At 37.5% G+C, this 16978-nt stretch overlaps 2 protein-coding genes across 14 annotated transcripts in view; both read right to left on the bottom strand.

The window, feature by feature from the left end:
• Positions 1–796: 796 nt before the first annotated feature.
• Positions 797–12945, bottom strand: MCMDC2 (minichromosome maintenance domain containing 2). Of its 11 annotated transcripts, none has more exons than XM_051768494.1 (16): positions 12824–12849; positions 11490–11578; positions 10672–10813; positions 10453–10583; positions 10300–10359; positions 9789–9984; positions 8742–8864; positions 8475–8582; positions 7291–7419; positions 6552–6783; positions 4590–4795; positions 3673–3839; positions 3158–3334; positions 2311–2453; positions 1699–1808; positions 797–1190 (listed from the first exon to the last, which is right to left on the bottom strand). In XM_051768494.1, the coding sequence occupies exons 3-16, from the start codon at positions 10769–10771 to the stop codon at positions 1024–1026; spliced, it is 2049 nt and encodes a 682-aa protein (XP_051624454.1). In that variant the 5' UTR covers positions 10772–10813; positions 11490–11578; positions 12824–12849; the 3' UTR covers positions 797–1023. The 11 variants fall into 11 exon arrangements, with proteins under 11 accessions (XP_051624454.1, XP_051624443.1, XP_051624473.1 ...); XM_051768483.1 differs by lacking the exon at positions 12824–12849 and adding an exon at positions 12300–12326; XM_051768513.1 differs by lacking the exon at positions 12824–12849 and adding an exon at positions 12111–12143.
• Positions 12946–14266: 1321 nt separating this feature from the next.
• The window catches only part of SGK3 (serum/glucocorticoid regulated kinase family member 3), a 55939-nt gene continuing 53227 nt past the window's right edge, over positions 14267–16978 (bottom strand). For all 3 annotated transcript variants that reach the window (XM_051768883.1, XM_051768894.1, XM_051768874.1), the window contains 2 exons: positions 16419–16508; positions 14267–15929 (listed from right to left, as the gene is read on the bottom strand). In XM_051768883.1, coding sequence (XP_051624843.1) covers positions 15759–15929; positions 16419–16508 — 261 coding nt within the window. In that variant the 3' untranslated portion in view covers positions 14267–15758. The remainder of the gene's footprint in view (positions 15930–16418; positions 16509–16978) is intronic.

The raw sequence follows: 16978 nt of genomic DNA, 5'->3' as shown, positions 1-16978 counted from the left end.
AGTAGCACTGTGATACCGCTGGATGACATTCTGTGTAGGATTCACACAAACCTTAAATATTCAGCTTGTCCAGATTGACAGGAGGTCTGTACAATTTTACTGCTGCTTTTTTATTTAACATATATCTCTTGGATGTAAAACTTGCTGAGGATTGTCTAGTGCTATATCCTTTCTAGGAAGATGAAATACAGAAAAGCCCCTAGTTGGGGAAGCATACTGTACCTCAGACACCTCATCTTTTACCAGACCATTCTTCACACTTGTTTTTGCAGTGAAGTAGAGGTGAACTCATTGAGCTACCTGCCTACCAGGTTGTCTAATATTACCTTTCACTCTCCTGTGGCATTCTGCTATCCCCTGCAGCCTGCATAAAATGATGTGGAAACATGTGGGGAGGTGTTGTTTTTTTGTTTTGTTTTTTTTTTTTTTTTTTTTTTTGCAGGACAACACTGGCATCCTTGTCTAATACTATGTTGCTGTAATGTAAAAAAAGACACAAAACATGAAGCAGTATGGTGATGCTTTTATACATTTCAAAATTTATACAGTGTGAGTAATGAAAGTTGGCTTAAACTAGGAATAGTTTTAATGTACTTAAAACTACTTAACCCTCTGGGTGATACACTTGAAAAGAAGCAACAAGAAAAACTGCAGTGAATTCACGTAGTTGAAAGGCGCAACATTAGATTCTGAATTTAGGGTTTAAATTTTAGTTGTCTTACTAAAAACCCTGCTTAGTCCTCATTTAACAGTGAATGAACATTTGTAGCCAGAAGGGAGGTTCAGATTATGGCTATATTCTGGGGCCATGGCCTCCCAGGATGAAGGCATCCCTCCTGCCTTCAAAGAACACTGTCAAAAAACTAGCAATTCAAATCCTGTTGGATATGCTTTATTCCTTATAAAACAGCACTGAACTGTCTTAGACAGCTGGTAAGTTTTTTATATTTTTGTATTTCTAGCTCAATAAAATAGTCTCTCAAAAAGCCAAAGCTTCAGGCTTTACTCCACAGAGAGGAGTTTTTACTCTTCATTAGCGTTGATGTGAATTCCTGGACCATATGCAGCAATAAACTTCAGGAGTTCATGGTGACACTGCATGAGGTAAATATCTCTCTGTTGCAGGGAGTTTTCATCACTGAGGTCAAATGGAAATACAGAATTTGGTGCTACACATAATGCAGATGTGCCTAAGCAAAGAAGAAATCAAGACTTAGGCTGAAAGACTTGATAAATTTTAGCCAGTACTTTGAGATGAAAAAAGTGTGACACAGATTCTATAGTAATGCAGTCTTCTGTGTTACCATTTTTAACTGTTACATCATAATTCTAACCTTGTTTCTAAAGCTGTGTGTGAACAACTGTGACTGTGATGCTTGATAAACAAACTAAAAAATCCCAACCCTTGTTTTCAGCTTCTCCAAGAAGGGAAATCTATCCTTTAACCTGACCAGTGTTAGAGGAGCAATACCTCAAATAAACCAGCATGAAGGACAGACTTGGTGCTGGCCTGTGGCCTAATTATGTAGAGCGCTGAGGCTCAGCAGGGAAGCCAATTGACAGACTTTTCCAATACCAACTTCAACAGTGGAAACTCTGGATTTTGATTTGAAATGACCTATTACTGCAATCAATTGATACAAACGTTTTTCAAACTAACAAACATGAATAACCTAAAGACTGAGTTGCATTATTTACCGTGTTTTAGGGTAAGAGATGACTCAAGTAACAAGATGGCAATCAAAGCATCTTCCTGAAGTACTGTGTGTCTTAAACTTAGCTTGGTATGAGCCTTAGACAGTGAAATCCTAAGAGATCAATATAAGCATGTCAGAAATAAAAAATACTGCAGAAGTGAATGCAATGTGTATTGCCCTGTTTCAAGCACTTGTGTAAATCAAAAGTTAACACTGAAGTGTTTTCATACTTCAGCTGTGCAGTTATACTTGCCACTGACAATATACACATTATGCTATGAAAGCAGTAGAAGTTGGCATATTATCTATTGTTAATACTTGTTTTGCTCCCATAATAAAGCTGTGGATATTTAAATCCCATTTTTGTTTTTCTAGATAGCTTCAATAATAATACTTGTTTTGTAAATCACTGTTGTATTTTTTGCTTGGAAAAGTTCTTTGAACTTGGATTTCTTTTGGCATTCATAAGCAATAAATAAGATCCTTTATGCTTGACCTTTTCAAAACATAAGAGTCTTATCTAGATTTTTATTAAGCAAGCTCTTGACCAGATTAGCACAATTTCTCTTTGAAACACAGGTGTGTTTCCCTTACTGTGAAAAGCAGGACTCACAGAATTTTTAGTGCAGATGCTGATAATGTTGATCCATGAACGGAATCCCTTCTCACCCTGCGACTTGCAAGATAGTAGCCTTGAATGAGGTTCTCTGCTTCTGAACTCAGTTCAACGTGAAGATTCTTAGCAAACAAAATAAACTAGAGAGAGAGGGTATACAGTGAAAATATTTAACTGTAAAAAAAAAAATTGAATTTTTTTCACACCTTTTAACATACCAGTGGCATAGTAATATAGGCTGTACAGTATTATAAAAACTATTGGTAGAAAACAGAGACAGTTGTCACCATTTGACTGCTGAAAAGGGAAAATATTTAACATAATAAGGATAGATCTAGGATAGTAAACATAGGATGGGTTTGGGGTGGAAGGGACCTTAAAGATCATCTAGTTTCAACTCTGCCATGGGCAGGGACATTTTCCACTAGATGGGGTTGCTCAGAGCTCCATCCAACCTGGCCTCGAACACTTTGAGGGAATCATCTCTTAATTATACTAGAGATATGATAATTTATGTAGAATGGAATATTAACTTGTAATACTGGTTATAAACTTTTCTTGTCAAAAGTAGCCATAGAAGATCTGTTCTCATATGAATCTTAACCTAGTATGGTTTCCAGAAATATGATCAAACTGAATTTATTATGCTGACCCTTTTAAAGAATTGGAGTTGCTTCTTTTGATGATCCTGTTAGTGCTAGTGAGAATATGGGAGGGGGAAAGGACAGAAAGTGAGTATCAAAAATAAGTAATCAGACTGTGCAGAGAGAACCCTCTGATGCCAAAACCAGTATGATATTCCCAAATATAATGCATGTCTAAATTATTGTGTACAATCTGTTACCTCCTCATAATCCTGTGTTCTGAACTGCTGTGAGACTTTGTACAGCATGGCTTCAGGATTAATGGCTTTTTTTAAGATATGGTGTACAAGAGGAGAAGATAGTCGACACGAAGGAAACTCATTGTATATCAAGAGCCCAAAAACATCTACAAGGTTAGCTGGAATCAAACTCATGTCCTAAAGAGAAGACCCAGAGAACAAAAACAATTACTTTATTTTGGGCTTTTGACTTGTAGAAACATCGCAGTGTTTTCCATCTGAAATATTCAATATTCATTATACTGCAAGATTATCCAATGAATTTACTTATAACAGTAAAATTTTGTTTCACTGATCCCTATGTTTGGGAAAGCTACCTCATTTTAGAAGATACTTGATTTAAAGTCACTAAAGTTGTGACTTTCCTGGAAATACTAACAAGTTTAATTGTTTTCATTATTTTATCAGTTGAAATAATAATAAACACAAATAACAGCTATAATACAGTTCCTGTCATAATAAGGCATGTGCTTTACCATTTGTCCAATTAAAAAGTTCTCCTTCTGTATATGTTTCTTTGAGGAAGAATCCACATCCACAAAAGACCAAAAATTGGTCTGAACTGAAATAGTAACTTGTTGGTCAGCTTCTTCTCCGTACTTCTTCCCAGGAATAAATACTGTTGTTGTTCTGCTCTCTAGTACTAGGATAAGATAAAACTAATCAGTTACATGATCGATTTAGCTTGACTATAAATTGTAGTACTACACACATTATCGGAAACCAGTCACGATTATGATTTCACAGAATATGCTGAGTTGGAACAGACTGACAAGGATTATCAAGTCCAACTCCTGGCTCTGCACAGGACCATCCTCAAGAGTCACACCACATGCCTGAGAATAGCATCCAAATGCTTTGTGAATTCTGTCAGGCTTGGTGCTGTGACCATTTCCCTGGAGAGCCTGTTCCAGTGCCCAACCACCCCTGGGTGAAAAGCCTCTTTCTAATATCCAACCTAAACCTCCCCTGACACAGCTCAGGCCATTCCCTTGGGTTCTGTCACTGGTTACCAAAGAGAAGAGATCAGTGCCTGCCCCACCTCTTCCCCTCACAAGGAAGTTGTAGACTGCCAAGGTCTCCCCTCAGTCTTTTCCAGGCTGAACAGACCAGTCAGCTCAGCTGCTCCTCATGTGGCTTCCCCTTAAGGCCCTTCACCATCTTTGTTGCCCTCATTTCTCTGAATTGCCAAGACTAATGGATCGTGGTAGTGCAGCAAATACAAGTTTACAGGACCTTGGCTTTTTTGTCCTTATTTCTTGCACAGACTCATTAAAAACAGCTTATGGATTTTTGAAGCATTTGAGGCCTGTTAGCTGGGGATCAAACCCAGCTGTGAATTTCTGTGTTTGTTTAGTTCTCTCCCCTCATCTGTTTGGAGGTGGGAGATTACCAGACTGTAGAAGTTCAAGTTTATCCTTTTTATATGAAGATAAGTCTCCTATGTAACAGATACCACCCTTGGCCAGCACAGCGCTGCAGGCTTGAATACTGGCACTTCCAGTTCCATGTTTATCTTTGGACACAGAAGGAAAAATTTCACTGGAAGGTGGGTGTCGTATGCCACGAGGCAGAAGGCATAAACTGTAATTCAGAAGCCTGCAGGATTAAATAATGCTGTCAGTCATAAGTTCTTAAATTATTGTTCACTTTTAAAAAAACTTAATACCATACTTAATATATATAAATAGCATTATAAAGTATTAAGACTCACTTAGATTCAACAAGAAAAAACCCCTTAATATGGAACCAGTGTCAAAACTAAATGTTTAACTTCAAATGCAAAGGTAGAGCTCCAAGCTTTCTCTCCAACAGCTGCCAACAGGATGGTATTTCTTATGGATTAAACATGAGGCAAACCATGGTTTGCAATATAAGTAATTTCTAGGAAGTCAAAGAAGTCTCATAATAACCCCATATTGTTAACTCCTCTTTCTATTCTAGAGATACTTTTCCAGTGATTTAAAAGGTAAGAGGATTAGTAATCCTGGCCATCTGGGAAAAATGAAAAGGCTGGAACTTCTAAGCTCTGCCTTCTTGGCTTACACCCCCACCTCCCCAATTCTTTTGGAGAAAGAAGGTATAGAATATCTTTTTCATCCCCTGTACTATGTTCCTTGGCACAGAGATGTTGCAAATTGTCTGTCTGGTTCCACGATCAAAGCTTTCTAATGATTTTAAGATGTCAGAGCATGGTTTATCCTACTGTTAATACCAGAGAGAAAATGATTGAGCAAAACTGGTAAGTATTAGTAAACAGAGTATCACACTAATAGATATATGATGTAGGAAATGGCTACTTTGACAGGCTGCTGATGGTAAAATACTGTGCACATGCAAGACAGTACAGATTACAATATTGATCAAGATTTACAGTGTGCAACTCTTTTAATATTAACCAGATGTTTTGATTCTTAAAACACTCTGAGCTCCTGCTTCTCCTATGAAATCTTACTCTAAACCTGGGGAAAAAAAAACTTGCAGCCCACATTTTTTAAATTTGAACTAGTTTTTCTACAGTTAAATTTTGAAATGGTCTAAGTATTTTTTTCCTACAACATAAAATATTAATGAATTTTTTTAAGAATTTCCAAATTAAAATAAGGTTCGTGCCACTTTCAAAAATCTTTTTCAAAAATGAAAGTGAAGCCCTATTTTGATCTTGGGAAGAAGAAAGCAGTTTTGTTTAAGATAATGTAATTTTAAAGATGAACACATTGTGCTTTTCAGCAGTTTATATAAAATTGTGTTTACAGTTTATAGTTGTACTCAGAGGTAAATACATAAAATGGGAAAATATAGAAAAATGTTTAGTTAAAGGCAACAATAACTGGATTTATGGTCGACATGTAAAGATGTGTGTGACTTGTGATACCTTATCAGTACAGTTATTATGAAAAAGAGAGATAAAAATGTGAGTAACGATTTACACACGGCTTATTAACTGAAAATGCTGATGGCTGGGAACCAGTGCTGGAAAGGCTTCAAGTGACACAAGATTTTAAAAGTTTAGTCCTTTGTTTTTATCATTACCAGCTCCTGGGACAGTCTTCAGTTTTGATTTTAGAATAATGTTTTGTTTGAGCTCTGCTGAACAGTGCTAGGGCTGAATTCTTATTGCTATCATTATGAGAGTGGTAAGAGGGTTTATTATCAGTAAAGTTGTGATCCACATTTATCATTTGAAAGAAATAAAAATGTCTCAGGGAAAAAAAATTATTATTTTTACTAAGTTTGAGCCTTGCATTTTTTTTTAATATATAGTCTCTAGCTTTTCATGTAAGACCGATCCTATTGTCTTTAAAAATACTAATTTTAAATTCTAATTTATGTGAAAAATAAGGAATCTCTTTACCTATCAATTACTAGTGTGTCACTTGTCACAATCAACAGATCCAGATAATCTGCATTTTCTTTTTCACATGTCTGTACTAGACTCAGCAATATTGCAAGTTTAAGAGTATTGTAAGTGCCTGGTGGAACAACTTGAGAAGCAAAGATGTTGGCCAAGACAGCAGTAAACCTCCAGCATGAACTTGAAGTCAATGAGAGCAGATACTTAAAATTGTCACTGAGAAAAGAAGGACCTAATGGAAACAAAGTAGAGGTTAACAAACACTTAAGAGAGACTTATGCGGATATATTAGAACAAATCACTAATTAATTCTAGTCTTGATACAAAACTTAATTAATATGTTTCTGTATTAAGCACAAATTCAGAATGTAAACATCTGACAACTGTACTACTAAAAAGTAGTAAAGGTAAAAAGTAAAAAGGTTGAAGGGAATAACAAACTCAAATATCAGGTTCATTTAACATGATTTCAAAGTGCCTTCCAATGGATAGGAGAAGTTGGAAAGAGAAGTTGAAAAACTGCAGTAAATAATTAGGTAGTTTCCCAATGCATGGAAAGCGGGCAAAAGCAGATATTATCAAATAGCAGCAAGTACACATTTCAGCCTGCAAGAGGAAAGTCCCTGAGTGGTTTTGTAATCTGGACCTCTAGGGAATAGGAAACTATACCAATTCTCAAGATTTTGTTCCAGAAGGTTTTGCAACTTTTTTCAGTCAATTTTTAAAGGAACTATCTTACCATTTGGTTTACAGAGCTGTATGCTATTTACTTCTATACATGCAGTAGCTTGTAAGCCATTTTGTACACAAGCTGGAATTCCTATAATCCTGTAGTGGTTTCCTATTGTCATTTTATTGGCCAGTTCATCTAGAAATAAATAAAAAAGAAAAGGGGGGGAGGGGGACCTGCAGATATGTTAGGGCATAAAAATAATTTTAAAGACATGGTCAAAAAACTTCTTCACAGTCTGAATGTTTGATTTTATGATTTAACATCAGCAGAAAACAACAGCTGGATGCCAGGTTGACCATAATGGACTAGAATAAAATGAAGCATACGATTCTAATTAATTAGGGCAAAAGGTAAGGAAGGCACACTGGGTGAGGAAAAATAATTTCCTGATAAAGAAATAGATGCATTTAGTTCTGCATCAAAAAGGAAATGGACAGTTGTTTGCAAGTATGTGTTTCTACTTGTAAATTTCTGGCAACATCATTTCAGTAACTGTTCCATAAAATGTCACAGAAAAAACCCCAACACAATAAAGAGTAGTTACAGATTACACAGATTTCAAAAAGACTCACAAATAGCTTTGTGAACCGTAGTATTTTTGTGCATATTTTAAAAAAATCCATTTATTTTTTTGGAAATGAGAACTAAGTCCAACCAAATATGAATCAGCCTGTGAGACACTGTCTAGCCTCACTGATCACTGAAGCCACTGGAAATTTAATGCATGCAACTCATGGTATCTTACCCACAGATTGTTTTTTAGTAGTAGGTAGGTAGTGGTAATAGAAGCCAAGAATCGTGATGGAATGTGGAAAACAGCTAGATTGAGGAAGGATGTTAAAAAGGCATGAAGTTAGTACAGAACAACATTACCAAAGGAAGTAGAAAGGAGGAACAAACAAATGACAGAATGCAGCACTGCTGAGCTGGCCAGGAGATTTTCTTTAAATGGAGGTACAAAAGTGAACATGAGAGTTTTGCTTTGTGCACTCTGCAATCACCTGTGCATACTGTTTTTTGTCACCTACCTAATTTCAATAAAATTAAGGGAGGGGAATACATAAAGACCTGCAATGTAAATTTTGAGTTCCACCATTCTATCCAGAGAAATGGAGTTACAGGTAAAATGCAAGGCATTATTGCAGTTCGATTCTAAAACATTTTTGACAAATCTCTAAAATTCAGCTTACCTCTCAAGAAAACTGTAAATGCCTGAATCCTAAAATGTGATTTATTGTTGGAATATCCTTTCAAAGCATTCAGAATTTTAGCATCAATCATTTCAACTATTTGTTTATCTTTCAAAACAAAAGCACAGAAAAAAGTTAGTTCTCTTGAAAACTTTTTTTAATGACTGGTTTATTCCGGGGCTTTTTCCACTTAACTGTTTTGTTTACTTATTGTGTAACAGAAATAGGAAAGTACCAGATCTGAAAATAAGATTACATAGATCCTACCACCAAGTACTCTAAATTTCATGTCTTCCTGCAGTGGTGAAGAACACAAGCTACACACAAAATCAGTCCTAACTGTGGCAGACTCTGTAGCTCCAGGACAATGCACTCTGATGTACCTAAACCCTAAAAAAGAAGTAACCAATTTACCAAACATTTCGAGGGCATAGCTTTAGTTTTAAAATTCTCATCAAGAACAGAAGCGATTGGAATACTGGACAGTGAAATTCCAAATTTATCATGTGTTTCTTTAGACGAGCCTCCCTTCATATACGCTGCTTCCACTAAAGTGATGGATATAATTTGTTGTGGCTTGACCACGAGATGGCAGAATTTCCTACTGCACATTCCCAAGCGGAACGGGTTGGCCAGGCTTTCTGAGGAGCGAGCCCCTGGCGGCTTCTGCCTGGCGTGGGAATGACATGGGATACGGAGGTACGTGCCCTCATAAAGATATCGGTATGATTTATTCTGCAGTCTCCAAACTTTGAGATTTATAATCTCTTTTATAACTGTATGGTCTCTGTTACAGGAGGAATCAAACAAAACAGCCTTAAAAATACTTAAGGCCTCACCCCACAATGGTACAAGCAGTTCAGCAATATTACTCCAAGAAGTAGTTCCACAGAAGTCAGCTACTCATTAAAGCAAACTTGTTCTGTGCTTGAAGCCTTTGCCAGCCACTTAAGCATATTGTTCTGTGGTATTTTTATGTAATAAGAAACACAGTTTCCAAGGGAAAAGGTATTTTACTAGTTTAGCTCTTTTACTTTCAAATATTTTGGCAACATATCTTTTCCCATATAAACTATCTTCTGCATTAGCAAAAGGGATTGCTGGCATAGCTATGCTCCAGAAACATTTAATAATGCTGGACAAGGTCCACTGCTTTCGATTAATAAAAATCCTACTGTGCTTATTACAAAAATATATGCACAATAAAACTGTATAGGAAAATACCTTTTTTATGTTAGGCTTTTAATCTCTCGTTACCAAATTTATTAAAAAGCTTTTGAAATAGTACTGATTTTTATTTATTTTTTTTACTACCTTCAGAGAATGGACAGGTTTCCTCAGCACAAAGAAATCTTGCTCCTTGTGTGTATTTTGTTACGGTTCCCATTGCGATCACTATCCCTTCAGACATATAAAATCTTTGAGATGTGTAATTAAAGGGATATGCAGAAAGACTCAGAACATAACTTGGTAAAGGTGGCAAATGTGTTGGTTTCAGCAGTATACTGATCTAGCAAGAGACACAATTGCATTAATATAATAAAATATATTTTTATTTAAAACTACTTTACTTTCCATGGAAAAACACACAACATGATATCTAAATATTAAAAGTATTTTCAGAAACACATGAAGAATAATTAGGTTTTGTATTAATTATCTCAAAATTCTTGCAATATGGCTGGGTGGAACTTCCAGCTATTTTTAATTAGAAATAATACTACAGCCAAAGGGAAAATGAAAACTTAATACAAAAACATTTGTTAATACTTCACTATACTTAGAAGATGTCAGATCTAAACGGAGAAAACCAATGCAGACTCACCTGGGCCTCTGTCTCCAATTGTTCAATTAATGATAATGTCTTAATAGCTATGAAGCATACCTATGAGAGAAAAATAACTTCATTTTAGAATGGAAGTCTTGTTAAAATATTGAAGCCATACTTTTGTCTACTCATCTATAAATATACACTTACTGACTGAAAAATCTGTGCAGCTTGTAGGGGATTATGAAGAATATAGTTTCCAAGAGTTGCATCCAATTCAGCAATGTCAGAAGGATTTATTGAAATAATGAAACGATAAACAGCATAACTTTGTTTTGAATCTGCAGGAGCAAAAAGCATCTTAAAATAACAGAGATTTGCGTAACATTATGTATCAATTCAACAGACTATGTATTAAGTGAGTTATACCATTATATCTTTTGCAATCATGCACAAATTTCTGAAGACCACCACTTCTGTCAAGGTAAACAAGGGCAACTTCCCTCATATTCTGTATTTCAGGATGCATCTTCCAAGATTTTTGCACTCTTTCTCAAACTGTGCGTATAAACTGTGAAAAAATTATATTAGAACTTCTACTACTACTACTACTACTACTACTACTAGTAGTAGTATATATTAGCAAATCTATACAAAATTAAAATAGTCTTGTTTCCAGTGGCTGAAGCATACTCCATTCCTAGAGTGAATTTCTGAAGAATGGTCTAACGTGTTTCCCCGCCCCTCCCCCCCGTGAATTATTTCACTCTCCTAATTCCCTAACCCATGAAATTAAAGCTTGCATTTAATTTAACCTCCCCTGTTTATTTTATAGATATAATCAGTCTATCAAAAGTAAGACTTAAAATTTTATCTCCCTTATTTGATAAGTCTGTCATAGCTGCTAAAAGTGTGAAATTGGGAAACATCTTTTCTTTTCTTTAAAATCTTTCCTACTCTGCTGTTACCTCCTGTAGCGCCCAGATGCTGATCTTGCAAATGCTTATTTCCAGCCATGTACACAGAAGATCAATTTTGATTCCCATAGACAAAACTTTTACAATTATGATTTTGTTTTGGAGGCTGACCATGATCTTCAGTGCTGTTTTCACTGTGTATTACCCACATATCTACTTTTTTTTTAGTGTAGAGTCTCATACCACGAAGCACTGTTTTGCAGAATTTAGAAGAATTACTAAGGTCAAAATATGGCATTTTGTATATATGCATCTGTTTTACTGTCTTACAGATTTTCTTCTGCAAAGTGTCCTTTGTCCTCTCTGTAGATGACCAATGTGAAATGCCATTCAAATCTTCAAAAGTAAGATTTAGCTACCTGGTAAAGGATAGGACACAGAATTACTGAGCTGATGAGGAATCAAAGCTCATAGCATATGGAAGATCCCCTGTAGGGGTTCACAGAAGTGGCTTCAGGAGGACAAACAGATCAACATCTAATAGAGGAGTAGCTGGTTTCCAGCACAGTGTCAGTGTGGCAGCAATGTAAAACCCTGTGGCCTGAGAATTGTATGCTGCGGGCTGAGATGTGTTTAGTGCCTGAAGTAACAAATGATAAGCACAAATTGAAATAGAATTTATAATAGGGATTTTATTTTTTTCCCAGTTTCTTTAGGGTTACTACTGCACAAATCTTCAGCAAGAAGGGATTAAAGAAACACACACTGTAGCACCGTGGACCCCCTGTTTCCTGGCCCAGAAAAACAGGACACCGAACAACTGGGAAGGATTAAGCTATGGCCCAGCTCAGTGTGCACTGAAGAGTCATCACCTAAGCTTCAAAAAATGAAGTCTGACTATTCCCACTACCAGGATGACCGTGTTCACCAGCGTCCCCACAGCCAGCTAACCCTATTTGTGACTTGGCGTGGATACCCATCATCTCTCATCTGGCTTCAGGCTCCCGCCATCAGCACCCCTTCCCCACAAACACCTCCACCAAAGTATTCTCCAGGCTTCCTATGCCCCCTCCTAAGCACTGCTGGAGCGGCAGCAATGGGCACTGGCCCTGGGCACCGAGGGGACCGGGCCGCCCTCACCACCGCGGGGCTCCGAGCCCTGACACTGCTCCTTGCGAGGCGCCGCTGTGCCCGCGGGGAGGCGAACGGGGCCGGGTACGGGGCGGCAGCGAGGGCTCCACAGCCGCAGGACTGGGTTCCTGGCGCCGCTCCCTCAGCCCCTCGTGCGGCGGGAACGAGCCCCGAGCCAGCGGCACCGCGGGCGGGAACGGCGGCACAGCCCGCAGGGCTCAGCGCCCGGGGCCACGTCCCGAAGAGGAGCGCCTGTGGACACTCCCAAGGCCTCAGGGAAGGGAAACCCAGGCGCATACGACGCCCACAGATGCCCGAGCCTCGCTGCCACCATCGGGACTGGTGACTCTGCCCCAGGGAGCACATGGCTACTGCCTCCACCCACGGGCCAGGCAGGGCACTGCACAAGGGTCATGCACTGAGAGCGTATCAAGTACTAAAAGACAACGTACTTACAAGGCCATTTTCTTCCATTAATACATACTGCATATTTAACTGCTTGCCTTTGGCATGCCAGCCACCCACGAACTTACCTCCTGAGAGAGCACTTCTGAACTCTATTTCTGTTGTATTTCATTTCACACTTTTACAACCACTGCGCGTTTTCTTCAGTCCATCTTCCTGTGGTCTCTCTTGCTCCTCCCCCCTTCTGGACCAAAAGACTGGAGGGCACAGTGGCAGCACCATTCCTCGGCCTCCACAGCACCTCCACAGCAGAAAGGCCTGCTCCTCATGGGGTGCCTGGGTTCTCTCTGCGGAAGGGGAGGAACAATCCCCTTTCACTACAGACCTGCATTAGTCACAAAAAGGCAAACTTTACCTTCCTTTATTACTTATATGCCCAAACAGGAAAGGAGTCCCAAAGGTGGTTTCCTGTGCAGATTTGGTCTCCTCTCTAGGCTTTACCAAGTGCTTCAGATGTCACATTTCAGCTCAGTCCTGGGTGAAGTGGCTACGAACACTCCAAACCCATCTGTCTTACTTTGGAAACCACTCTCATGTGATTCAGAAACGTAGAACAAGAGCAGAAGTACTGTAAGGCTTTACTGCCTGATGTTGTACACAGTCTGTTAATCTTCAGAAGTCCTGATTCAAAGAACTTAAGTATTGCAAGTGATGCATTTAACATGTTGACACTTCACCAAAAAGGCAAAATCTACTGAAGGAAAAGCTTAATAAGCAATATTAAAAAGTTTAATAAGCAATTATTGAGCTGCTCTCCCAGAAGTAACTCCAACTACCACTGCCATAATATTTTCTTAAAGGGGAAAAAAAAAGAAGGAAAGAACCCCCAAATTTGTGGCCAAAAAGAAAAAACCAAAAGCCTTCACCCAGTCAGGCAGCTAGGTATGGACATTTTGGAAATACAAGACAAAAATTAAAAAGAGTGCTATCTCCCACAGCAACAACTTCTGAATGAACCCCTCTCCTTCCCACCTCTCTAGAGTAGTGTACCTCCTTGCCATAAAGGAAAGGTAGTTACAGTAGCCACAATAATTTCAGGAGCATACAGAGTAAAAATTCAGTATGAGAACAGATACCTCCTTTCGTATCATCAATTTCTGCTCTCCAGTCCATCAGACACTGATATTAAAAATATATGTTAAAAAAACCCAAACCAAACCCCAAAACCAAACCAAATAACACCAAGGTTGTTGCTTCCAAATGGTTGTAACTCCAAGAACACTATTCATGTAGTTGTTAGTTGTCCTGAGCAGGCACATAGCTATTTCCAATCCTTGCAGAAGAAAACTATGGAAAATGAGTGCCAAGTCACCACTCCTCTCCCACAAGTGTTACAGTTCCTTCCGACCTTCCATGCTGACGTCAATTTTTACTTCTTTAACCCAATCACTGCTTCCAAAACGTCACATAGCAACTGCTCAGCATCACTTAACCACTATGCAGGAGACTGTGCTATAGGAGATACGCTTTGAGATAAGCAAGGAATCCTGTTTTAGTTTCCACTTACCTAATTTTTCACTGTTGACACAACATTTATTTCAAAAGAATTACAATTCAATACACTCTTTTCCCCTAAGTTCTCAATTTTTATCTGATCTCGATGGAATATAAAGAGTATTTATCTTAACTGCTTATTTTGTCAAAAACAAGATGATTTAGATACTGAAATTCATGTAACATTCATTCAATTTATGTATTATTATGATACATCAGTATCTTCTCTCAAATCAAGGCATTTAACTAAATGTATTTATGAACAAAAAACCACAGAACATTTTTGAAGTAACAGACAAAAATAAGTTGTTATTTACAAGTAATATATATAATAAACTACCATGATAGGCCTTTATACACTGTAACTGCAGTCAATTTTTGCATTGTTTAAAAAAATTTCCTTAAACAGAAATTGTTCAGTATTATCTGTTTGTCCATACATGTGTATGTTATGAGAAATACAACAGCTTTTCACATTTTTAAAATTATCAGTGTAATTTACATTTCCCCCCCCCAATATCAAGTGAAGATTTAAAAATGGTGCAAACTGGAACAGAAAGACAAGTAGCTATGAATGCTGAAATACAATCAATTTGGAACACATTAGTGTTTTAAACTACAAATCCATGAGAAAAATCCCTAATATTTGGCATGATCCCCTCACCACCCACACCCAAAACATCAAAGCAAGATAGCCTTTTAAAGTAATGGTGATTATTGCATATTTTTATATCTTTGGAGAAGCAGAATTTTAACCAAAAATATTTTTAATGTAGTTGAAATATAGACATATTTAGCTCAGGAAGAAAAGTGGAACACATAATAAGTAATGTTATCAGTCAATCCAGTTAATTTGTTCCATCCTTGCTTTGAGTTAATCCCCCATACCTCAGATAATCCAGTTGAGCCAACGGGTACTTCAGCAAGAGCAAGAGCAAGAATCCAGTTTTACATTACCAAGTTTTCATTCTGGAGAAGTCCTTTAAGAATCTTGGTCCTTAACTTATATTAACCCCTCATTTAAGTGCTGACAGGTAAATTAACACATTTCCAACTGTTAACAGGGAAAACATTTACCTTTTTTAAACCAGGATATACAAAAGACAATTTGCATAGTTACAATTCAAGCACAAAGTCACTGTAAATAAGTACAAAAGCATTTATAAATTTACTAAATTTGCTGCTGTTTGTGCCAGGCAAATTAGATAGGTATGAATGTAAACTTGAAGGGATTGAGGAGAACAGTCAGTGTTTTTGCTTAAAAAATATGTAGAGAATGCTTTTTAAAGGTTTTAAAAAATATTTTCTGCAGCAGGAACAAACAGTTCAAATCCCAAAGAAAGCCATCCAAAATGCCCAAATTCCTCCTATACAGCAGAGAAAGTTTGTTCATAGGTTTCAAACCTACATACAAAACGAGGCACTAGTTATGCTATTTTGGAATGTGTCCATAAGCCTAACATTTCAGTTCACTCCAAGACTTCCAAAACATTCTTCGCTTATAACTTCCTAGGAAAACATATCTTCAGAAGGTGGTGCGTAAGAAAATCCAACAAATGCATCATCTGCCTCTAGGACACTGGCATTAATGATGTTGTAATCAGAAGAAACACAAACTGAGTACGGGACCATTTCTTCTGTGAACACTGCATCAAAATTCCCAATATCGTCTGGTCCAACCTAGAAAACAGAAAGATCTGTTAGCTGTCATATTAATACGGTGTTTTAAACTTGTCCTTGTCCTTTAGATTCCAAACTTAATTCTCAAAGCTGTCTAGTCTATGTCATTCTTTCCTATTTAAGTATAGGAAATTTAAGGAAGTACACTGCAGCATCCCTGAACATAACTATTGAAGGGGTGCTTTTTTCTTTTAGGCTGGAGCTTGGGCCAAACCTGACAAACCTAGAAAATATGAAGAAATGTCTCTTTCTTAAATGATTGTTAAGGAGATGCAAACACCAACAACCCCCCCCAAAAAACCCAAAACACAACATATCCAACAAACCAACCAATGTAACAACAACCCCAAAACCCATCAGAAAAAAAAAATCCCAAACCACACCAAATTCTTTTTCTCCCTTTTCCACCAATAATATTTTAAAGTGCTAAATTCTAGCAATGGTACTGTTAAGCAAAAATTTAGCACTAAACCAGCACCAGGCACCTACCACATTAGGATTAAATGGTGGCGGAATCTTCTTCTGAAGAAGATCAGTCCAGCTGAGAGATTCAAAAAACGGGTGCTTTTGAATTTCAAGCTGCAGTAAGGAATAAAGATTTTAGATATTTCGGAAATCCATCCTGTGCATCACAGTAACTACTACTTCAGACTACATGCCCATAAGCAAGTGCTTTATCAGTTTGTTTACTCATAGTTTACTTTGCAATAAAAACTGTAGTTGGTGAAGAGGAATTAAAACTTTTTAGCCTGCCTCTATAAACTAGTTTCCTTTTAAGATCATACTTCCTGCTTTTAAGCCATAAAAACAACAATATTGAAGTCTACCATAGAGCAAGGATGTTTTCTGTTGGTATCTGTTCATGCCTTAAAGCTTTGTTAGTGTTTGCAGAGCATACCACTGTCTGAGAAGCAGTTGCTTCAACAACTCTGCAATGTGCTTACTAGTTATGAAGCAGCAAACAGCTATGCTAAATCATTCCATCTTGCTCCACGCCGTAAAAGGTACAATGATATAATCTAAATGCTTATAATCTAAGGTCAGCAGAA

Source organism: Manacus candei, unplaced genomic scaffold (genome assembly GCF_025592945.1).
Source record: "Manacus candei isolate 608988 ecotype Guabito, Panama unplaced genomic scaffold, ASM2559294v1 h1tg000008l, whole genome shotgun sequence".
NCBI classification, from domain to species: Eukaryota; Metazoa; Chordata; class Aves; order Passeriformes; family Pipridae; genus Manacus; species Manacus candei.
The sequence above is the reverse complement of the archived record's forward strand: the minus strand, read 5'-3'. Positions and strand labels throughout refer to the sequence as shown.